The 23,613-nt window shown below is 33.2% G+C and overlaps 2 protein-coding genes across 2 annotated transcripts; one reads left to right on the top strand and one right to left on the bottom strand.

Annotated features, from left to right (window-relative positions):
• Positions 1–12,429, bottom strand: LOC117327059 (trafficking protein particle complex subunit 3-like). Its single transcript, XM_033883888.1, has 5 exons — positions 12,283–12,429; positions 10,411–10,508; positions 8,945–9,044; positions 7,532–7,714; positions 1–1,178 (listed from the first exon to the last, which is right to left on the bottom strand). Exons 1-5 carry the CDS (start codon positions 12,322–12,324, stop codon positions 1,059–1,061), a joined length of 543 nt encoding a protein of 180 aa, XP_033739779.1. The 5' UTR covers positions 12,325–12,429; the 3' UTR covers positions 1–1,058.
• Positions 12,430–12,567: 138 nt separating this feature from the next.
• LOC117327058 (RWD domain-containing protein 1-like) lies at positions 12,568–23,362 on the top strand. The gene is made up of 7 exons (XM_033883887.1): positions 12,568–12,695; positions 16,123–16,218; positions 18,800–18,927; positions 20,410–20,553; positions 21,630–21,756; positions 22,560–22,622; positions 23,220–23,362. Exons 1-7 carry the CDS (start codon positions 12,623–12,625, stop codon positions 23,318–23,320), a joined length of 732 nt encoding a protein of 243 aa, XP_033739778.1. The 5' UTR covers positions 12,568–12,622; the 3' UTR covers positions 23,321–23,362.
• Positions 23,363–23,613: the final 251 nt, after the last annotated feature.

Below are 23,613 nucleotides of genomic sequence, written 5' to 3'. Positions count from 1 at the left end.
TGATGTATATTTTTATGCGATACCAAAAGATACATGACGTACATACTTCACACTATTGTGTGGCCAGGTGACACAGTGGTAACACACACTTGCCTTTCACCTGGGTGGCCGGGGTTCGATTCCCCAACAGAAGGTGTAAAGGTATAGGGTCACCTACATATAAACAACCATGTGGAGTTTTCCCAGGTAATCCGATTTTCTTCCACATTAAGACCCTTCCATCCGGGCCAACAAGAGTGATACATATACGTTGGTATAACTGAATTTGCATCTTTGTAAAAACAAATAAACTTTACATTTACATGAGCTATTATAATTACCACCTTCCAAACATTTGAACCCCACGTGCACTTTTCTTCTAAAATTCAATGTGAATACATGATTGTTCCCTGAGGAAAATCTATCGTATTCCGCCTCTATACTAGGTACGTAACTTTTGGTCTAATATATGTTTCAAGACGCTGTATTAACTTTTTCTGTTTATCTTTGTATATTTTCTATACAAGGGATGTCATTTTATGTATATTTTTGACAAATAGTACTGTTGGCATGGTATAGCATCTTTAATGAAATTTAAAAAAATTTTGTGTTGATGCAAAAAGATCCATGAAAAAATTAAATCATGAAACATATATATAGTGTATACTGTACACGTGTTTAGTCACTAATAAAAAAAAATACAACAGAATGTACATGTATATAACTGAAAATCAATAAATATGTCCAGAGGTTTTTTCAGTCCATTTAAAGTCCATTTCTTTAAAGACACTTAGCTTAGCCTCCTTGCAGAATGAAAAGAGTATCCATGGCAACCTGGTAAAAAAGGTCATGAACTGTACCAGCTAAATTGAAGGAAACTAAATATTGTTTTGAAATGGAGCTCCTTGACCCGCCATTAATCCACATAAGGAAATGGATCCTGTTCATTGCTGGTCACTCAGTCAGAAATGTGAATTTTCTCGTGATGGAAAGTTCTTCTTTGGAATTGTCTCCAACAAAAATTCCCACAAAATTTAAAATGCGTAACGTGTCACAGATATAAATAACTTCCGCGTGCATCAGTCTTCCCCTACAGGGATGGCGTCCTCCAATCTACGTAAGAATTTTAGTCTTAATTCGGTGATATTGTCTCCCTTTAAGTGATCCTGTACAAATTTCACATCAACGTCCATCTGTACCTGTTGGAAAAAATGTTAAGAAATAAATTAAGGTAAAGTATTTAATTTTTTTAAATAATTCTACAATATCAGATGTAGTAGGCCAGACTGTGTAGCAAACACATATATTACATCCACATATAAATATTTATTCACCCTGAAATTTCAAAGTCAAAGAGGGTTATAAGGAATTTTGCTGTTAATATGACAAATAGAGGCAATTTTCCTTTTAATGTGAGAGGGAACTTCATTTTAGAACAAGAGGGAATTTGGCTTTTAGTATGAGAAGGAAATTTTGTTTTAGAACAAGAGGGAATTTGGTTTTGGGAGCATTGCTTTTGAAAGAGAGAGAATTTTCCTTTTAATGTGAGAGGAAACTTTGTTTTAGAACTAGAGGGAATTTTCCTTTTAGAAAATGATGGAACTTATTTCCAACACTTGGAGGGAATAGTCCTTTTAGCTTGAGTGGGAAATTCATTTCCGAAAAATCCTCTTCATTCGGGAGAAAATTAAGATTTAAATATGAAAGTAGGTCATGTTTTATTGAAATCATCTTTTTACCAACACTTCAATACACTCCCTCCACGGAGGTTTTTAGTACATGTACATAAGTTGCACATCAAATATTTAAAAAAAATTGGGCAACAGTTCTCTCTACTACACAGTGGCCATTTTGTTCCTAACAGATGTACGCAGCTCCCTCCAGTGGAGAAATGTTGCAGAATTTAGGCTTTATCCAATCAACATCCTTGATTTAACATGCACTCTGAATTCCCTGAATCTGAGTTACAAATTAAATTAACAAAAAAAAAAATATATTTAATTAAGATTTTAACAATATGTGACATCTTGAACAACTCTGTAACAAAATGGATACCCTATACAAACCCAGCTTCACACATTGCAACTACCGACCATATTCCGCTATTAGAAATTTACTTATTTCAAATTATCCATTTCCACTTAGATTCTAATCCTATCAATAAAATAGCCAATACTGTATAGATATTTTCATACATAAAATATCTCATTTCTAGCATTTTGGGGCAAAATTGAATGACTAATTCAACTCTCTATGGACCTTAGATGATGTTATTGTCTACATTAAATGATTAGAAATGAGAAACAATAATATCATTTTTGTCATTTTTCTATCTTGGGAAATGAAAAAATTGTTTTTATTAAGATAGTGTCTGTGAACCGTCACTGAAATCAGACTATTACTTCTTCAAATTACACGACACAGACTCATTAAATGATGGCCAGAAACATTCCGTAGACTCTTATTTCAAAAACCTTAATAGACTTGTCAAGTATATCAATAAAAATATCCTGATCAAATATCTATACAATATATACCAAGCCCATCTTTAAGCCCGCCCCAATTGATATAATCTGCTGTATAGACAAATTCAGATATACAATTTACAAGCCTCTCACTAAATGTTGTAACCTTTACTAGGATCATGTGTGGTAACATACGCAATCAATTACTGTGTAATGCTATATATGGTTTTGTATAACCCTTTTAGCAATGGAAAATATTTCTGGATAATAATGTAGAATTTGATTTTCATTTCTTTTGTTCATGGTGAAATTAGACATAAAATGTAAAAAGTAATTATGAATTGCATACAAATATATACATTGACTATTATGGTTAAACATCCCTAAGGGAGAAAACTCTTGTAAACAATCACTGGTATATAGCAAACATCCTTAAAAGAGAAATAAAACTCTTGTATACAATCACTGGTTTAATGTAGCATACATCCTTAAGGGAGAAAACTCTTGTATACAATCACTGGTTTAATTTAGCATACATCCTTAAGGGAGAAAACTCTTGTATACAATCACTGGTTTAATGTAGCATACATCCTTAAGGGAGAAAACTTGTATACAATCACTGCTTTAATGTAGCATACATCCTTAAGGAAGAAAACTTGTATACAATCACTGGTTTAATGTAGCATACATCCTTAAGGGAGAAAATAATAAAAATATTATACGGGGGATATCACAGGATAACAGACTAATTATCTGATAAAATGTTTAAGGCATGTAATAATATATCCTCCAAATGGGAGGTAACATTATACAAAATCAAGGTTATAAGTTCAGAAATGTATCATTTATTGACCTCTGGTGAGGTCAATATGGTATTTTACCATCCTAGTAGAATCAAATATTTTAGATTCTACCAGGTCCGTATAACACCATGATTGCTTGAATCAAAGGTCATTGTTTAATTTTTATATAAGATATGATACTTGTTTTGCAAAAGAGTGGAATTGCACTATAGTTATCATGATAACAGGCATTACAAGTTGTAATTATGTCATATGAATTAACTCATGTTTCTAAAAATAGAAAATATCTCAAAATATTGATCTCCATGTTATCCTAAGGAACCACATTACAAACCTGTAAATATAAAAATGTTTTTCATAGTCTCAAAGCGAAGCGGAGATGACTGCATAACAAAAAAAATAATCCTTTAGGGAGATTTAATGTAAGTAGCATACATCCTTAAGGATGACATTAACTCCGATTTTAAAGTTTAATGTACTATTGAATACAGATGCCTGTCTCCGGTTACTTGTGAAAACCTAACAGTTACAGCTGGAAGACAATATCTTCAAGCAGCGAAATAGAGTTAATATTGATGAACAATGAAAAAAATTCTCATCCATTTCAAATTTTGAGCAATTGTGTCGTTTGTCCTGCATGAGAAGTCAATTCGATTCCCAAATGTATTAATACTATGCTGTGATGATACATAGAAAAGCAACTTTTCCCAAATCGCACACTTCACGTATGATTCATTCCAAATTTCTTCGAAGAAACAGATTAAGTGTGAAGCAATCGTTCATTTTAACAAGTTGCCCTAGAACACTCTCACTATCCAATCCATCAGAAATAGACATATACACTGTTTTCCATAATCATTGCAAGTTTCTGGTAAGGTAAAAAAAAATAATACACGACTCTAATGAAACTCATCCATCTTTTGAAAAAAAATTTATGCAACAGCAACAATTTCGGAAATAATTTCCGGATAATGGATTTCCTTCCATTATTCCCACTTAATCCATTTTGACACAAATCCCTTTCAGTATTTAAAAAATGAAACACCCCTAAAATTCATCATTAAATTTAACAAACCTGTTCCGACATTTTCTATACAGTATTGGATTACCATTATTTTATAAAATGTGTTTTGTAAATTTGGCAAAACTTTGTTGGTGATTGCTAAAAATCTATTTAAAATCTTGTAATTTTTTCAATATCTTCGAGACAGCCACCATCAATGTTGTTCTTGTGAAAAGTTCTAGTAGAGGGTTTTTTGTGAGCCCTCAATCACTACTAGTACTTCAAATCTGGTGTTCAGGCCTCAATTTTCTTCCCCCTAAACGACTTTAAAATGAATGCCTAAAGTATTCTCTGGGATGAAAACGTACATTTAGCACTTGTATTTGATAAGCAAGTGTTCTTTTTCAATATTCTTCTCCCATTTCCAGGTAAGATTAAGATTGAAGACCTATATATACCTTTGGAATCTCTTGAATACCCCTTTACTAAAATTCCCTGCAACTTAATTAGCACATACTTTTATTGTCACCTGTATAGCTTTCCTAAATTAAAAATACGCCATAAGTTTTGTTGTATTTGCACTAAATATAGACATACACTATTCACTTCGACCAAATATAACCAATATGTAATCTTAAGTTTTGAAGTAAACACAAGATTTATCACCCAAACCTATATGAATGATGTCACTAAAGAATACCAGGTAGCGCATGACATGCTGCAGAGGCTGGTAGCTGACCCGTATTTCACACTTGACTGACCCTAGTTATATATGTTGGACTTGATCCCCCATACCATGTAAATCTTTTACCTCTGGTACTTGTAATCATTTTGTTATGAAATTATTAATAATTATCAGGGTGAAATGTTTTGCCTACGGCCAAGTACTTTTGAAACCATTCAATTTGCCCAAAGGACCATGCAGTGATGCTGAATGTTTAATAGCGCCCTATAAACTGAAGAAGTCAAATGACTAAATGGACCAAATGGACCAAAGGTCAAGGTCATCAAGTATAAGATCAAGGTCAAATGACACTTAACTAGGAAACATTTTGCTATGACACAATGCAACAGTATGGTCCTATTCAGATCAGAATTCTTCCAAGATTAGGGTACAATTTTGTATACCGGTACTTTGTCAAGTAAACATAAGATATTAATTATGAATTCGAAGTCTTTAGGAATCAAGATACATGTAGAGGACAATGAACCAAAGGTCATAATTAAATTTTATTTATTTATTTTTCAATGCAACAAGAGATGAAAAATAGGAACGACCAAATTTTGACTAAAACCCAAGGCCTCCACATTCTAGACCGAAGCATCTAGACTGATGCTCTATAACCATTGTAGCTACCTGGCCACCGACTTTCAGCCTTGTCAAGTTCTGCTACACTTAACAAGGTTATTTTATTATGACATCAAAACCCCCAACCTTGGTTTCGAGTAATTCTGTAATGTTACTGAACCAGGAAGTAGTTTGTTATATTTAATTGTTGTCTTCAATTGTTGTTAATAAGAAATTTAGAAGATATAAATACATTAACAACCGTTAAATGCTTTGTGCATGTTCAATATTAAAAGTAAAGTAAAAGTAAAAGGTAAAATGTGTGAAAAAATCGGTATAGTCAGAGATTTTCCTACAATAACAAAGGGTCCATTAAAAGGACCTATTCCCCTAAAAAAATTCCCAATTTTGAAGTCACTTTTGAATGAATAAGCATGTTTTATATACAAAGACCTATATTAAAGCAATTTTGAAAAAATAAAAAACAGCTGCAGATAACAAAATGAAATAAAAAATAAGATAAAGGCAATATTCATCGAAAGAAAAAAATGATTTTTTTTTCACAATGTCACCTTTTGTCGCGTAGAAATCCCTAATTCAATGGGCCCTGGACCATGGACCCAGTTGAAAAATTGCAAGAAAATCTCTGATTGTGCAATACAACAAGGTTCATACAGTATATTGATACGCTAGTCGATAGAACAATATACCCCAACTAACATTTTTTTGTCTGTTTACATGGTAAAAACATGTACAAGTGCAATCAATGATTATGAAGCTCACCGGCCAGCAGCAATCACACTATATAATCATTTTTTTTATGTATTAATAAGTACATTTGTATGTCATTTTGAAATTGTATGTAAAATAATATCACTCCTAGATCTCTAATGGATGTATAAACCAAATAAGAAGGGTGTGGACTTACAAGCTTTCCAAAAACTTACTCCCAAAATCTTTAAAGTGGGTTTTGGACCAAAAAAAAGTTAAGTCCACAAAATGGTAAAATGCGAAAAAATCACATTTTTTTCTGTGTATGATTTTGCCACAGCATCACTCCTGGACCTCTACTGAATGTATAAACCAAATCAAAAGGGTGTGAGGTGTATACTTTTGGACTTACAAGCATTCCAAAAACTTACCCCCAAACCTTTTAAGTGGGGTGGGACGCCGACACCGTGGGTACAACTTTAGTTCACGGTTACTCGTAACAAGTGAGCTAACAACGAGAAATGCTTTTTTCATCTCCGTCATCGGAAAGTTTGTTTAACACTAATGATACACATATTAGTCAAGCGTCTCCATGACAGAGTTTATAATCAGAAATAGGCTTTGTCAACATACAGAACGACGAAACATTGAAGCTGCTTATAAAAAACATTCTAAATAAAATGATTGAGACACTTCAGACTGAATGAAGTTGATGGGAAGATTTAAAAAAAAAATGATACCGATGTATGTGTTGTAAAACGAACATGAAAACATGCTTAAGGGGACTTCTTATCTCGTATTTAACATTCGGTGCCATCACATTCAGCTGATTCTGAATGGCATGATGTTGTAAAATTCACTGCTAACAATTCCCTCAATATATTGCAATACGATTTTGGCCGCAATACAGCCCTACAGAGCAGGATTAAAACAGTGAATTCATTAAAGTGTATTGTATAAAATCACATTCATAAATGGATCAAGATTACAAGAGTTATCTCCCTTCAATTAAAAAAAAAGTTACATTATTTTATGCATCAATTGGAAATTTGAGGATATGAAGAATTGACCATATTGTTGCAGTTAAAAAGAAGTTTTCTGGGTTATCGGTTAAGATCATCAACTTTGATGTGGCTTTAGAACTGACAAGACAAATTTAAAAAAAAAAATAATACACTTATATGCATACCAGGAATGGACAAAATTTTGATTTTGATGTGGATTATCTGTGCACTGGTGCAAAATATCATCTCAACATGAAAACATTAATAAGCAAACTTACCATCTCTAGAGCGGCTTTCAGTACTCCACACAGGAGATTTGAGAAACACAGACTGGAGTGGCCCGGGGGTAGCTCTACAAAGTCTGTAAGGGGGTTATTTTCTATGAGGAGGGAGAACTCGTCCCCCGCTGGACTCCAGTTACTAACGACTGGCGTGATTCCGAGGTACATCTTGAAACCAACCTACAACATATGATACACGTAAAGTAGGGGAACTGTAAGATTAAAACAGCATTTTGGTATCATTAAAATCTAACTTTAATGGGCATTACTTTTAGCCATCCTCAAAATCCATTAAAAAGTTATCATAATAATGATCATTTAAATGCTCTTGCCCTGTTAATTTTTTTGTGATTTATAACATCAGACATGTCTCTGGAATCAAATATAGTTTTAAATACCATGCCTGCTGAAAGGGAATAACCTAGATTTTAGAAGAAGCCATCTGTCGAAATAGTAGGGGAAATATATAGAAGTAAGCAAATGGGTAATCAAGGGGAAGCCTTAGCTTAGGTGTATGAGTATAAAGATGAGGCCATATACCCCACTGGAAAATTATACGAAAAGAAGATGCAAAATGGTAGTACCGTACAGTCTGCGAGCATTTAGTGGTATTATTTGTGTCATACAACACGCATAACTAGATTGAGTTTAATAGGATGATAAGTGGAAATTCTGATAAAATATACCAAACAAAATTATTAGAAAGGAAAGGCGGAATGTTAAGCAGGAAATGGGGAATTCGGGTCAGTTTTTGTGGAGGGGAAAGTACCCACAAAAGGCAGCATATTGAACATGGATTGGTCCCTGACTGACCCCCGACTCCCTAGTGAATTCATCGTCAGAAAAATACAACAAAATGATTTTATGATTTGTGAGTAATTGATGTATGAGTGTGGTCCAGATTTCAAGTGACCCCAAAAGCATAATGAAAATGTTATATAGGGCCACAATTCAAATGACCATCGATACACTGGTCTAAGGGCAGTAACTCCTTGTTTGACATGTTGAATTGGTGTATCTATTTGAGCAGTTTTAAATGTACCCTTTTAGAACAATACTTTCAAAAGCAGAGGACTAAAAACACAATGAAATATTTCATTAAAGAACTCAGCTCGGCATATCAGCTAATTAGTAATGTATTCAGGACTGCTTGAAAGAATTACCTCCCATATATACTATTAATTATTTTCTTTCGTCATATCATGATCATGACTCTGTATAAAGAGTTACCGGACTTGACTATCAGCTATTTTATTTAAGTTTTTACACCACCCTGTTTCATTAATATTAGAGTTATCTGCCTTGACTCTCAGCTTTTTCATTTAAGTTGTTATGTCACCTGCTTTGTAACATGTAAGAGTTATCTGCCTTGACTCTCCGCTATTTAAGTTGTAATACATGTACATGTACCTTAGCTATGACATCAGCTGTTTCTCTGAAGTCATTACACCGCCCTGTGTTTGACCTTGCCAGGAAGTCTTCAATGAGACGAACACCTATGTTGTATCCCCTGCAAAAATATCAAGATATCACAAGATAAATCTATTATTCACATTTATGTAAAATATTTAAGTTTAGCGACATGTTGACAAAGTAAACATTTCAGCTTTTAGATCTAGCTATACAAAAATATTGAATACTATATTCTTTTTGAGATTTTGAAAGAAATATAGTAAAGAGTACATTAAACCAAAATAGTTTGCACATAATTGTACACAATTCCAAAAATATTGGGAGGTTAAATTAAAGATTTAAAAGAGTTCTAGCACAAGTAGAATATGCATGCGAATAAAACAGCTTCCTGAATAATGATGTTTTTTTAAAAGTACATGAATCTGCAGTTAGAGTATTGACCAATGATCTTATATAACACATGTATATACTTCTCACATATTGGCATATATATACTTTGAAAAATGCAATAATGAACATTTCGCTTCCTATAGGAATTACTACCATCAAGTTTTAGAGTATTATAACACAAAACAGTTCTGATTAATAACACAACTGATCAAATTATTTCTGCAAAACAGAATATTAAAATCTGGACCTATAAATAGTTTTTTTCTTTCTTCTATTTTTGAAATTTTTATCAGGAATAAATTCATAAAAAATCATACAAAATTCTTTGTACAAGACATGCTGTCACAAATTTACATTGCTAGTATTTTAAAAACATTTTTGCATACGCATTATTTTATCAAATCAATTTCAGCCACTGTAATAACAGGTTTTAGCATGAAAAAGATAGACTGCAATTGAATGATAGAATATTGAACATATTTAGCAGAATTAGCAAAAACAGCAATGTTAAATATTTGGACTCCCATATTTTCTTCATGGACCCTCAACATTTTTGACTGGCAGTCCCAAGGACTCGCTGTTTTAAAATGTGAGGTACTGTAAATCACTTATATTTCGCGAGTACTTAATTTCGCGATCTCACCTCATTCGACTTATTCGCGAATACATAATTTCGCGAATTCTGATCTCAAAATGACTTTAAATTCGCTAATGACGTTAACAGGTAGGCGATATTTCAAGGTGGAGAGTGAAGCGAGTTGTTTTCAATGTAAATAAAGCTATCACTTCCGTTCATATATAGTGTTTTGTGAAATAAATTTACACTCTGATATAAGTATATAATTTATCATTCTATTCTTACTTTAACGACGATGTCTGTTCATCATCTAAAGATTACAGTATATTCAAAATGGACGCCACTTATTCTTGTCATTCTTATATAAATATTTGCGAGGGATTTGAATTCGCGTTTGACTCTCCTCGCGAATTAACGCGAAAATAAATCCCACGCGAAATATAAGTGATTTACAGTAATTATAAATCCCTGCACATATAAATAAAAACTTGTTTACATTTTCTCGAGTTGTTTATTGACTTCGTCATCATCTTCATAATCCTTTAACAGCTGGGAAACCAATGCTCCATAGGTCAGAGTGAAAAGCTCACCATTCTTCAAAAACAAAACAAAAAATATCAAAATAGCTATGCTATATCTATAGTATTATCTACCCAAAAAATCCAAGAAAACAATTTTAACAAAACATTTTACTTTCTGTAACTATTTTCTAAACATAACATTGAAAACAATATTTCAATGCCTCTATAGTCTTCTGAACATCAATCGACCCAGGGACCTCGTTTATTAGACAAATGAGCTAAATTTAAAGAGAAACTCTTCCTATAGCCAAGTTGGTGGGAAGCTGCAGGCTGCTAGTATTTACCAGGGATACATATACTCAAGTTACTCTTGTGAAAATGCCTTTCATTTTTTTTTTTGCCCACATTATATATGATATACAGTCACGTTTGCTTTTTCTTAATCTCCAAAATTTAGATGCAGTTATTACTGAGAGTTACTTCTTTGTGGAAATGAACATCTGCCCTTAGACACAAATTTGATTTTATTCATAAATATGCACATGTTTATAAAAACCAGAAATTGATCTAATAATGTAAAAGATTATTTTCTTCTGTACTTCCTTTGCTTTTTAATTAAGTTAAGGAGAACAATGTTACAAAAATATTCAGTTGATGATCTTTACTTTTTTCGCAAATGTTGGACCTTTGTACTTAGTTGGAAAAGGGCTTTTTTTTTTTAATTATGTTGTTATAACTTGTGCCCATGCAATCCTATTTGCTTTGATTTATATGGCAATAAGAATATGTTTAAATGAAACACACTCCAGCTGTAGGAAAGAACTGCAGGGCTTTTTTCTTACTGGTTTGGGAATTCAAAGGGCTATTTTGTCTCATTTTGGGAAGAAAATTGGTGAATTGGGAAAGAATTGTTCAGGAGTGAACTGCAAATTTTGGGAATTCGGCTTAAATATGAAATAATTTCAATTGGGAATATTAATGGGGCCCATTAACGGCCCCAAAAAGCCACAGAAAAAGCCCTGATCATGAACTGTCCTTAATTTTCCCATACATACATGTAGAGGGTTGTATAGAAAGGTTTATTATAATTTGCTGGGTTCCTATAAGTGTGGGCATCAATGTAACAGAGGTCATTATCATTAACTTATATATTTCAATGCCTCAATCATTTTGGCTCCTACAAACCAGTAAAGCTGCCTCTTTCTATTCCTACACTTTATCACAATGGAACTGTCTCCCTCTATTTATAGTATCTCACTGGTGTTAATATCACCTTTAAGAAGACTACTGAATCAGCTAAGATCTCATATAACTAGCCGATAGGAGATCATGCAGCTACATATATTTTTGATTCCAAGAACAACTTCATAATCATCATGATCATCATAAGATAAGATAAGTTTTATACCGATTCCGGACTATTTAAAATCATCTAGATCTATACCAGACTCACATATATACATAATAAATCAATATATCATATCTATAGATACTTTATCCGGTTATATGCATCATCATCATCCATCATCATCATCATTAATCTGTTCTAATCATTAACTTTGCCGCAATGCATCTAAATTAATTTGTATGTATATTGTACCCTGTAAAATCATCTTCACTAATTAGAAATCTTCATCAATCATCATAATTTTTTATTGTATTATACATGAGTTAACACCAAACCAGACAATTAGGTCGACGTCGCATTTTGATTATATTTATAGATCCAATTGAATACTACAACTGTTTGACGTTGTAGATCAAACTGCAAATCTCTTTCCTTAAAATGATGCATTAGATTCTATAATTCATTGATACAACCATCATTCAATTGTCTGTCTACAAACCACTTTACGAGGATCTCCTCCGCGTGTACTTTGCCTCGACATGCTTAAAGTTAATTGTAAAATACTCCTTAAATTGTCTTCTTCTCTTTCATTATCGTGTAAGCAGATGAAAATCGTCCGTCACACCTCCTCATGTACCGAGTAAGTTTCAGAACAATGATTTTGATTGGGTATTGAAAGACAAATGGCCAATCAAATGAGCCATAACAGAAAGCTTCGGCATTTTAACAACATCCTGATCAATCCAGTGTTTAGATACAATACCATTTTGTGTACATATAATTAAAGCGTTTAAATTACACAGACGTCTGACAGAGGCATGCACAAAACATGAGAGAAGATGACAGATTTTAAGGAAGAACAGAACAACGAAATAGAGGCATTAGAATCTATATATCCTGACGAAATTACTGGTTCGTATGAGAATACAACTTATCCGTCTGCAATGCCAAAAGTATTTGATAAAACAACATAATTCAATTTAATTTGGGGTTCAACTTGAGCATCCAGACACATGTTACGTTCAATTGCATGTTCTTATCAGATCTATCTGCTTTCCATTTACTCTTTGAAAGTTACTTGCCGTTGTCAATTTTAAATGTGATGCAAGTGAATAATACGTGCAATGTTTAGGTTGAAATACAATTATTAAATTTCTGAATACCGTCAGGTTTTCCAAGATCCCTAGCCAGAGTTTCCCCCTGGCAGCATTTCATTTCAACAAATTTTATTATACAAGATGTTATAGTACAAAGGGATTTGACAACAGGCTTTGCCTATATCAGTCTTCTCCCACATAAATGACAATTTGATAATATAATATTGATAGAATTTTTCTAGACAAATTGAACAATAGAACTATATAATTAGGGTTATTTATAACATTTGCACATACACTCATACACACATCATTGTAATATTTTAAGTAGTTTTTCATAGTTTAATGGAATAGTTTATAGTTGAAAAGTATCAAAAGTTCAGGAAATATTTTTATTTATATACGTAAACATTATATATATATATATAAAAAATAGATAATTATACAAAATTTTGTAAAGCAAAAGCGCTTCACCTAGCTACCTGACGGTGAGAAAGATGAGTATTTTATTGAACAATTATAATGATATACATACATATTAATGAAATATTTTATAATTAATTGATTCAAAGAGAATTAAAACCTTCTCGAATTAGTTATAAATCTTTCTACATTACTTAATACAAATTTGTTAAGATCAAGTGAAAGTTCATAGTTACCACATGTTAATAAGTTAATATCTATAAAACCAACTTGTATAAATATGTCATGTATAAAGTGCCTTATATGGTTGTAATTTGGACAGTAGAAGAAGTAATGCTCTAGATCCTCAGAATAATAACCACTGTAGGAACAGGCTGAATTTGGAATTAGATGATCTATTAATCTGTGATAATTTAAGTTGCTAGCAGAGTTTCTTAATTGGCAAAGAGTGATATTTAATTTTCTAGGTGAGCATAGTTTAAATAAATGAGTAGTATCAGTGTTTAAAGGTCTATTTCTATTCAATTTAGATTTAAAAATATTCAGTGAAGGAGCACTGGTTAAGTCTGTTTCAAGGGAGTTCCAAATTTTCATGACATCAATGAAGTAGCTGTTATCATACAAGTTTGTTCTGCATCGAGGAATATTAAAGAATCTATGATTTCTGAGATTATGATGTGGAGCATTATTATTACTATAGGGTCTAACAATATCAAATAAATATTCAGGAGTCATTTTATTCAATATTTTATACATTAGGATAAGTTTATGTTTGCGACGTCTTTCAATAAGTGGTTCTAAATTAGTTTCAATATAAAGTTTATGATGAGATGTTCCATTTCTTAACCCAGTTATAATTTTCATTGCTTCAATTTGAATTGATTCAAGTAATTTCGACTCTGCAGTAGTACAATTATCCCAAACAGCATCTGAATATTCTAAAATTGGTCTAACATATGAACAATATAGTGTAACTAATGTGTTCCTATCAATTTTATGTTTGAGCATTCTTAAAATGTTTAATCTTTCATAACCTTTTTCATAAATATCTTGGATATGATTGCTCCATGTGCCTTTAGAATTGAATGTGACTCCTAGATGTTTATGTATATCTTTCTCATTCAGAGGCTGATTATCAAAAATAAGTGTTGGATTTTTATTTTTTTTTTTAGTTACGGTTAATGCTATAGTTTTATTTGGGTTGAAGATTATTTTCCATTGGCTAGCCCAGTTGTTGATAGATTCTAAATCCTCATTTAATTCCATACATGGAGTTACCAAGTCATCATCTACAATAACATATAAAGAAGTGTCGTCAGCAAATAGCTTTATATTGGTACATACTTCATTAGTTAGATCATTAATAAAGAGTAAAAACAAAAAAGGTCCAAGAATTGATCCTTGAGGGACTCCAGAATTTACATTTTTAAAACTAGATGAATAACCATCATATACAACTCGTTGTCTTCTGTTTGAGAGATAATTTTCAAACCAGTTATAGAGATTACCTTTTATGCCATATTTCTTAATTGATGTTCCTTGTGGCATCCCGGATACTAGGACATCTGCTGTTTCTGAAACTTCACCATTGACAACCTCTTCCTGAGTTCTCTTTGCAAAAAACATTTGATTCACATGATCACATCTTGATTCAGTCCGTAGTGGTGCAGTTTGGTGATGAGTCTTCGATGGGAGACTTTATCAAAGACTTTAGAAAAGTCGAGTACACAATGTCAACATGACGCCTTGTTGTTTAGGCTGTGAGCAAGATCACTGGTGGTAATCGTGAGCTATGACTCTCAAGACCAGCAACTGCGAAAGCCTTGCTGGTATTCTGTATTAGTAGATTGTTTTTGTCAAGGTGGTCCATAACATTGCTTAGCCCGAGTTTCCTATGGCCCTGACACTGTGTCTGGTGTAGGGCCAGAGCGCTCTTCTATATAAAAACGTGGAATTCTCCGACCAGACAGCAAGCAAACGTGCCGTGGTGTCACTAAGATTTTGGTGCAAATACAATAAAATCGGGTGTGACACGACACCTACCAGGATGATAATGATAATATACGATTATTGGTCCAAGAATATATTGGGAATACCAATCGTTTTCCATAAACTGTCATAGCTTAAAGTAGCTGTAAATACAAAATACTATTTATAGTCTAATTAGTAGTGATTAACTTGCAATTTGCACACAATAACTTATTTATTCTAAACAGTATATTGTACTTAATGATTATGGTATACATAATGCATATTCTTTGTATTCACTTTATATTTTTACATGTACTAGGTACAAACTATTTTAATTCTATGCCAATAAATACTACGATGGTGTTATATATATATACGTATATATGTTAAATATCAAATGAATAACTAGTGCTGATATAGGAAGGATTGGGTATCTACATCAGAGTATGATAATGTTAAGTTTTTGTTCTATCTAAATATGTATATATATAAAATTTTCACATAAAATGCTGCAGTGTATTTACCATTGTATGATAGTTTATAAAAAAGAGGACGTCATTAAGTTGTTTAACTTGTGTCCAATTTCATTTGAATTTTTCAAATAAAATATGGTACTAAACTATATTTTTATTCCACTGTCCTGACCTGTACCGTACAATCCTTGTCACCTTTCATTTGGCTATTGCAAGTAATTTTGAGGCAGAGATATCCATTCACATTTGATATGTTGGTCTGTGCTCCATCATCTTAAATTTACTTGTTGCAGCTATATTATGGTAATTTTACTCCATTTCTGATACAAGGTAAATCATGTTATGAATATGCTTTATTTTCGTTTTATATTGCAGTGCTGTCAAACGAACCTCATCATGTATTTACTGTGGACATTAAGTCTCAAGAAATAGATGATCCTTATGACACTGAAGAAGAACCAGAGCCAGCAGGTATTTAGTTCTCTTATTGTTAAAATAGGTAACTTTAAAATTCATCATATACACCGGTCGTTAGTCACATTTGACAGGTAGTCACTATACAGAGGGTCGTTATATACACTGTAGTAAAATATCACTGGGAATCTTAAAATCGGTCGTTATAGACAGGCGGTCGTTATAGACAGGCGGTCGTTAGAGCAGGTTTGACTGTACCCCGATATAACGTACAGTCTACCCTCGTTATACCGCCACCTTTTGTTCTTGTTGTAATTGGCGGTATAAAGAGGGTGGCGGTAGTATCGAATTTAACTAAAACAAAAATGTAGAAATCCAATGTCTTTTATTGTGATCAAATCAGAAAACACAAACATTTCAATTTCAGGTACTGGACAGTAAAAGTGTCTAAACATGATTATTGTTTTTGTAGTTTGGTAAAAAAAAATCACTGATATGCTTTTGTCGCATATTGTCTGTGATAATTTCCGATAATTTTTTTTAAATCTCTGCAAGGGTCTATTTCTAATTATATTGTTTTGTCCGACGTTTCTAGAAATCGCATTACCGTTTCTATAGTGGCTTTTGCCTCTGTTCCGTTCGGAATATGTTGTGGTTCGTCATCGTCATCGTCAGTGTTAAGGTCCGTTTCACTGTCGTCAAAACTTGTAACGTTGTCAATAATGTCGCTTTCTGTATGCACTTTGGTAATTTCTGTCTGTTTATCGGCGTCAATAAATTGTCGGACAGTCAGTCGTACACATACACAATGTGAGTAGAATTCATAACTTGTTTTATTACAAAACAAACATTCCTCTTGTCAATACCGATGACGATTCGATCAGCGAATAGAATCACTGAAGCGTAACTTCACCTGTGCTTGAATGGGGAAGTACCAGTATCTAAAAATAGGACACTAAAGCGTTCCACGGCGATAAAAACATGGCGATGAAATCGAGGGAAATATACAGTAATTCGGCACATTTGTTCTTGAAAGCATATGGCGGATGGCGGTATGCGAGGGTGGCGGATTTAACGGGGGAATTAAAGAGTGCAAAAATCCGTTCTAGAGGACAAGGTGGCGGTATGCGAGGGTGGCGGTATTATCGAGTGGCGATAGGTCGAGGGATTACTGTACTGGTATTGTTTATTTCTGCCCCCTGAATAAAAAAAAGCAGTGGTAATGATATGTGTTTTATTTCCAGTATGAAGCCCCAATAATATAAAATAATTCAAAAATAAGTAAAAAAAGAAAAAAAAGTGGGGAAAAAAATGACACCAGTTAATGCAAAAGTTGAAGATGATTCATTGTTTGAGTTTAGAAATACTGGAAAAGTTCATGTTTTAGTGGTAATCTTATTTCAGAAGCTTTTTGCACTGGAAGCATTCCGCTAAATTATAATTGTGCTAATTGCACATTCTTTTCGCTGTTTCTACATTAAATTGTTTTGGCTCACCAATTCATCAAATTTGAGTTGGGTTCATATAAAGTAAATTTACATTAGTTCACACAGCAGGACTTTGTTTTATTCTTTTATATAAAAACCTCTCAAGTATATATACCACAGGCAATTCTTCTTACAAATCAATTTGTTTAGAGAGAAATTACCACTTGCAGACTAAGATGTTTTATATTAATCATTAATGACATTTTTTAATGGTTTTACTAATAAATATTAATACAAATTCATTCAAAACTTTCTATTTTTTAAAGTAGAAAAACACACCAAAACACAAAGTACATGTACCTAAAACAAAAGTATATATATAATTTTAAATTGATTTATGTAGGGGGGCACAGTGGCTGAGTGGTTAAGTTGACACTTTATCACTAGCCCTCCACCTCTTGGTTGCGAGTTCGAAACCTTCGTGGGGCAGTTGCAAGGTACTGACCGTAGGCCGGTGGTTTTTCTCCGGGTACTCCGGCTTTCCTCCACCTCCAAAACCTGGCACGTCCTTAAATGACCCTGGCGGTTAATAGGACGTTAAACAAAACAAACAAACATGATTTATGTATTGAGATTGATTTAAGTTAATATCATACAATTATGTTGATTTGCTGAAAGCAATCTCAAAAACAAGTATTTCGAGTTTTAAGTTGGCAAGGATTAATTAGAATCCTTGGTTAATACCAGGGCTTTTACCGAGGGCTTTTTGGGGCTGATAATAGGCACCATTCCCAATCAAATTGATTTCATATTTAAGCCAGTTCCCAAAATTTGCAGTTTTAATTCTCCTGAAAATTTCCTTCCAAATCTTGAGTTTTCTTTCCAAAATAAGACAAAAATACACCATCCTAAATGAGAAAAAACCTTGAACACTATACATTAAATCTCAGCTAGTATCTTGGAGCTGGTTTAATACATTCAGTTATCAATTTTGAATTGGAAATGATTCCCATCACTATCCATAATGTAAGTTTTACAAAATAACATGAATATATTTTGAATTAATTATATAACCTGTTCACTACTCTTCACTTAAAAATGTTTGTAATGGCATTAGCGTCAATGATTTAAAGAAAAGTAATTTAAATTACAAATTATTAATCAAAAGAGTCAAATATTTTAATATAATATACATTGTATGTTTTATATAGCACTTTGCCAGCTGCAGTTTACCTATGTGGAAAACTACCCAGAGGAGGCCCCGGTGTTTGAAATTACAGAATATGACAACTTGGAGGATGATCAGATTGAAACTCTAAACAAATTAATAACAGAAAGTGTAAGTTACATAAATTCACAAGGACCTGAACTCTGTGACCTTTCTGTAAGTAACATAAATTCACAAGGGCCTTAACTCTGTGACCTTTCTGTAAGTAACATAAATTCACAAGGGCCTTAACTCTGTGACCTTTCTGTAAGTAACATAAATTCACAAGGACCTGAACTCTGTGACTTTTCTGTAAGTTACATAAATTCACAAGGGCCTTAATTCTGTGGCCTATCTTGAACATTGGGGGGAGGGGATTCTCCAGCACACCTGGAATAGCTGTATGAACTTTAAAAGTGTCATTCTGTGAAATTTTAGTACATGTATTATTCAGTATAAACATTCATTATATAGCTGGAACTTTTAATTATGAAATATTAATTTCGTCTAGATGCTTTAGAATAAAATGATAATTTATTTTAAAATACCAGGGTTGATTTGAACAAATTTTTGTCTGGGTAATTTGTTAGGATTGTGTGATCCTCGGGTAAATCCTTTGGGGAAACAATGGAAAGTAATGAACCGTCTTGGAGTCATACTTGTGAATCAAAAGTCATATTTAAACACGACGTGGGCAATGTAACAATGTTTTTGAGGAGTTTAGTATTTACAGGGCATCTAGTAGACCCTTGTATGTTTCTGACCCCCAAATTGAGATCTGACTCTTGGGTTTGAAGGGATATGTCTTTTTGACATATGTTTTGACCCTTCAGATTTCTCAGAAATAGTGATTTGACTTCTGAAATTGCTGAAAGTCAAGGGTCAACTGGATGCCCTGATTTAGCGAAGGATACTAGATTCACTGTGAAACATTGTTACATGCCTCTGTAGTATATACTAGTCAGAATATACCACTTGACTAGACAGAACATCTCTCTTTAACTTGATGGATTTAATGTTAGTCTAGTAAGCCAGAGCTGTCCCAAGTTTTTGTAGTAGAGGCATTGAAATAAATATGATGTGTCCGGACCACAGTTACACTGGCCTACATACATGGACTCGGGAATTATATTTAGCATCATTTTGACAATCATCGCTGAATACTTTCAGTGAGGTTTATATATACAGTGAAACCTGTCTAATCTGACACCATGTGGGAGTGACTCTTTTTGTCGGATTACACAGGGTGTCGGAAAAGTCAGGTATTTACTGTTGACTACACTTGGCATCACGAATTACGGTAGTGTCGGATTTGACCGGTTGTCGGAAAAGTCAGGTGTCGGATTAGACAGGTTTCACTGTACATCTAGCTAGAGAGAACTCCAGATTTATTGAGTAAGACTAGTAAGCTAGCGGTCTCGATTTTGATCCAAAATGGATGGAATCATTGAAAAAATCAGTTTATCATGATCTTTTTGCATATAATTATAAAATACTATTACTTAAAATATGTTAGGTTTGTATTCAAGAAGATCAAACTTTGATATGTGTGTTACGTATCGTGCCATACTAATGTCTCTGTTTAAACAAAGTGGGATTCTATTTTGATGACAGATTGAGGAATCTCTAGGCATGGTGATGATATTTACAATAGTGTCGGCCGTACAGGAAAAACTCACCGAGATTATAGAGGACTCCCGGAAGAAGCGGATAGAGGATGCCGAAAAAGCAAAAAAAATATTGGAAGAACAGGAGATGGTTAGTAATGGAAATGCAGGGTTTTACCTGACGCAGGTCTTAGACGCAGACTTGATGTCTGTGCATCCTTGAGATGCATTGTAATTCCAAAATCTGCCATACAATGAAGAAATAACAGTTAATTTCAATTGACACTAGTATTTTGTGTTTGTATTTTATTACTTAAGTCAACATTGTTATACTTAATGACCAAGTAGGATGCTGTAACTGCTTTTCATGGAACTCCTAGATTTCAAAAGGGACTCCAAATTTTCACATTTGGGAGTCCCTGGGAACCTGCATAACAAAAATGGAGGGAAAACACTGGAAATGAATTAAAATGACTATAAATGTTGTACAATGAAGTCTGCCTTTATGAACACCTGTGTAAAGTGACCACCTCTCTAATGACTAGTTTGAAATATATCCAGACTTTTAGGTCGCCCAAAATAAGTCTCAAATAAACTATTGCACTCGCCTATTGTCTATAGTCATCCGTCATAGTTGTCTTTCAAAAAGGGATAGATTAGAATATTTTGGCTAATTTTAAGAAATTTCTGCAAATTAAAGCTGGTTGGTTTATTCATCCACTTCAAACTTTGTCTTATATACATGTATTTAAACCAGCTTACGCATATTTAGTTAACAGTATACAAATTCTTCTCACATCTTGGAAGAAGTGGTATTTTGGGTGAAAAACCTCAGATGTAGGTGATTTTAGGTTCTCAGATATCAGCGTTTTTTTAGAGATTTATTATAAGGTGCTTACGTGCTATTTCATGTACTTTTTAATCTTAAAACATGGAAGTTTGTTGGATACTGAAGGTTTTAGAAGAAATGGGTAATTTTGGAATCTGCTTACATTATATAACTATAGTTTATAACTATATTTTGACAAAGTACGACAGATGAAAGATATAAATACTCTGAATTTATTTGCATGAAACCAAGGTGCCTGCAAATTAAAACATATTTTGCAGATTAACTTCATTAGCCTCTCGGAATGTGACGTCACATTTGTTTAGCTTTACCATCATAAATGTTGAATTCAAGTGTAAATCTATTGGAGAGTAATGTATTATTTTATTTCTGCACAGAAAAAATTTGAGGGGACGCGAGTTACAATAGAAACCTTCTTGGCATGGAAAGCTAAATTCGACGCAGAGATGACCGAAAAGAAAAAAATGAAAAGTCACAATGTTGTAGGTCCTAAGGGACTCACAGGTAAGGTTTGACTATTGCCTGAGAACACCGGGTTCCCTATGGTGGTCACCAACCTAAATCTCTTGACACACTGTGTTGTAGGTTTTCCCATCAGAAGTCAACATTAGTCATTGAAATTGCAGTAAGGAGTTTCTTCTTAGAGAGCATTTCATCATTAACAGTTATTATTGCATAAACATATCATAATTGATGTATATTGGTAGAATAACTTATCTAAAAATGTATGTTATTGATTATACTATACCAGTAAAAATGCTTGCAATTATATACATTATTAAATGTTATTTGGATATCACACTTGGGTATATAGACAGCTAACAAAATCTATCAGACAATATGTTTGACTCCATTTTGATTTGTGGTCCCTGCCGGTCCTGTCAGTAATGTCTATATATTTGCTTCAGTAACAAATCGTATTAATTGGTGGTCAGGTGGCACAGTGGTAACACACCTGCCGTTCAGCTAGGCGTCCTGGGTTCGACTTCCCTGATTAGACCTGTAAAGGTATGGGGTCACCAGTCCGTCCACATGGGTACTCCTTTTTCCTCCCAAAGTAAGACCCCTGTCGTGTTTCCATCTGAGCCACCAAGAGTGATTAGTATAAGATGAAGTTGATATATCTTATTTTGCAATGGTTGAAAACTGAATAGAGTTTACATATTTTTTAATCTTAACAATTTTGGTAAGAAAAAGAGTAGAAAAATATCACATAAAAGCTTAATCGATATTGCATGGAGAGTCTACTGTAGGAATTTCAACAAAGACAATTTTTTTCACTCCATTATGGCTCTGTGTATTTTCAGGAAAAGAACTCTTCTTCACCGATGACTCCATGAATGATTCTGACGTGAAATTTCTTCAATCAGGTATATCTTTGTTCTGAGTTGATAATTTGAACAGTAATACTTGTGGATTTACTAGTGCTGAAGGTATTGTTGGATGAAATATTTACTGGTGATGAAGCTATTGTCAGAAGAAATATTTACTGGTGATGAAGCTATTGTCAGATGAAGTATTGTATTTACTGGTGCTGAAGCGTGACCATTGGACTAAAAGATCTCAAAGAAGTTTTGGTAGCAACAAAGTCTGTTGTTTTCTTGCTTGAATTTTGGACAAAATAAAAAATATACAGTATACACATATATGTATATTAATTATAACTCATTTTGGTAATCAGATTGTGTGCTTACTTTGCGTCTTAGTCCATTCCATGCACAATGTTTTTTCAAGATATCTCCTGAATGTCTTGGCAGATTCAGTTGATATTGCATGTGATAGGCTTTTCATGTTTTGTTAAGTGGAAAAGGCACCAGCTACCACAGGGCTAATCTTTCTTAAAATATCCCTGGTTGTTCAAGGGGTAATGAATTCAACAAACAAATGCAATATGGTTGAACTGGGTCGCAAAAGTTTATGAATGAGTCACTTTAACTAATAGTTACATTTCTTTTTCATTATCACAGAGGAAGATACAGTAGAAGTGGATGAATCCTTGTTTCAAGATATGGATGACCTTGACCTTGATGACAATGACCTTGACCTCGAAGATACAGCTGTTGATTAATGATATATATTTTTGTTTAATAAATTTAAGTATGTGAATATATATTTGTGTTTTTATTCATTTCGTTTGATTACTGGAAAGAAATGATTACCTCCCTTTGCTTAGTTCATGTATAGGATATATATTTTATAAATGTATTAAAGAATTATTTTTATTTTTCGAAGAAAACATACATTTTTACATTTGAGTACATATACAGTATTACACACCAATTAGTTTATCCAATTTACTATTTATGAACATTTTGTTCTGGTTGGTAAGTATAGTTGTAGAATTTTGTGTGACACATGTAT

This window comes from Pecten maximus, chromosome 5 (assembly GCF_902652985.1).
Source record: "Pecten maximus chromosome 5, xPecMax1.1, whole genome shotgun sequence".
Lineage (NCBI taxonomy): Eukaryota > Metazoa > Mollusca > Bivalvia > Pectinida > Pectinidae > Pecten > Pecten maximus.
The sequence above is the reverse complement of the archived record's forward strand: the minus strand, read 5'-3'. Positions and strand labels throughout refer to the sequence as shown.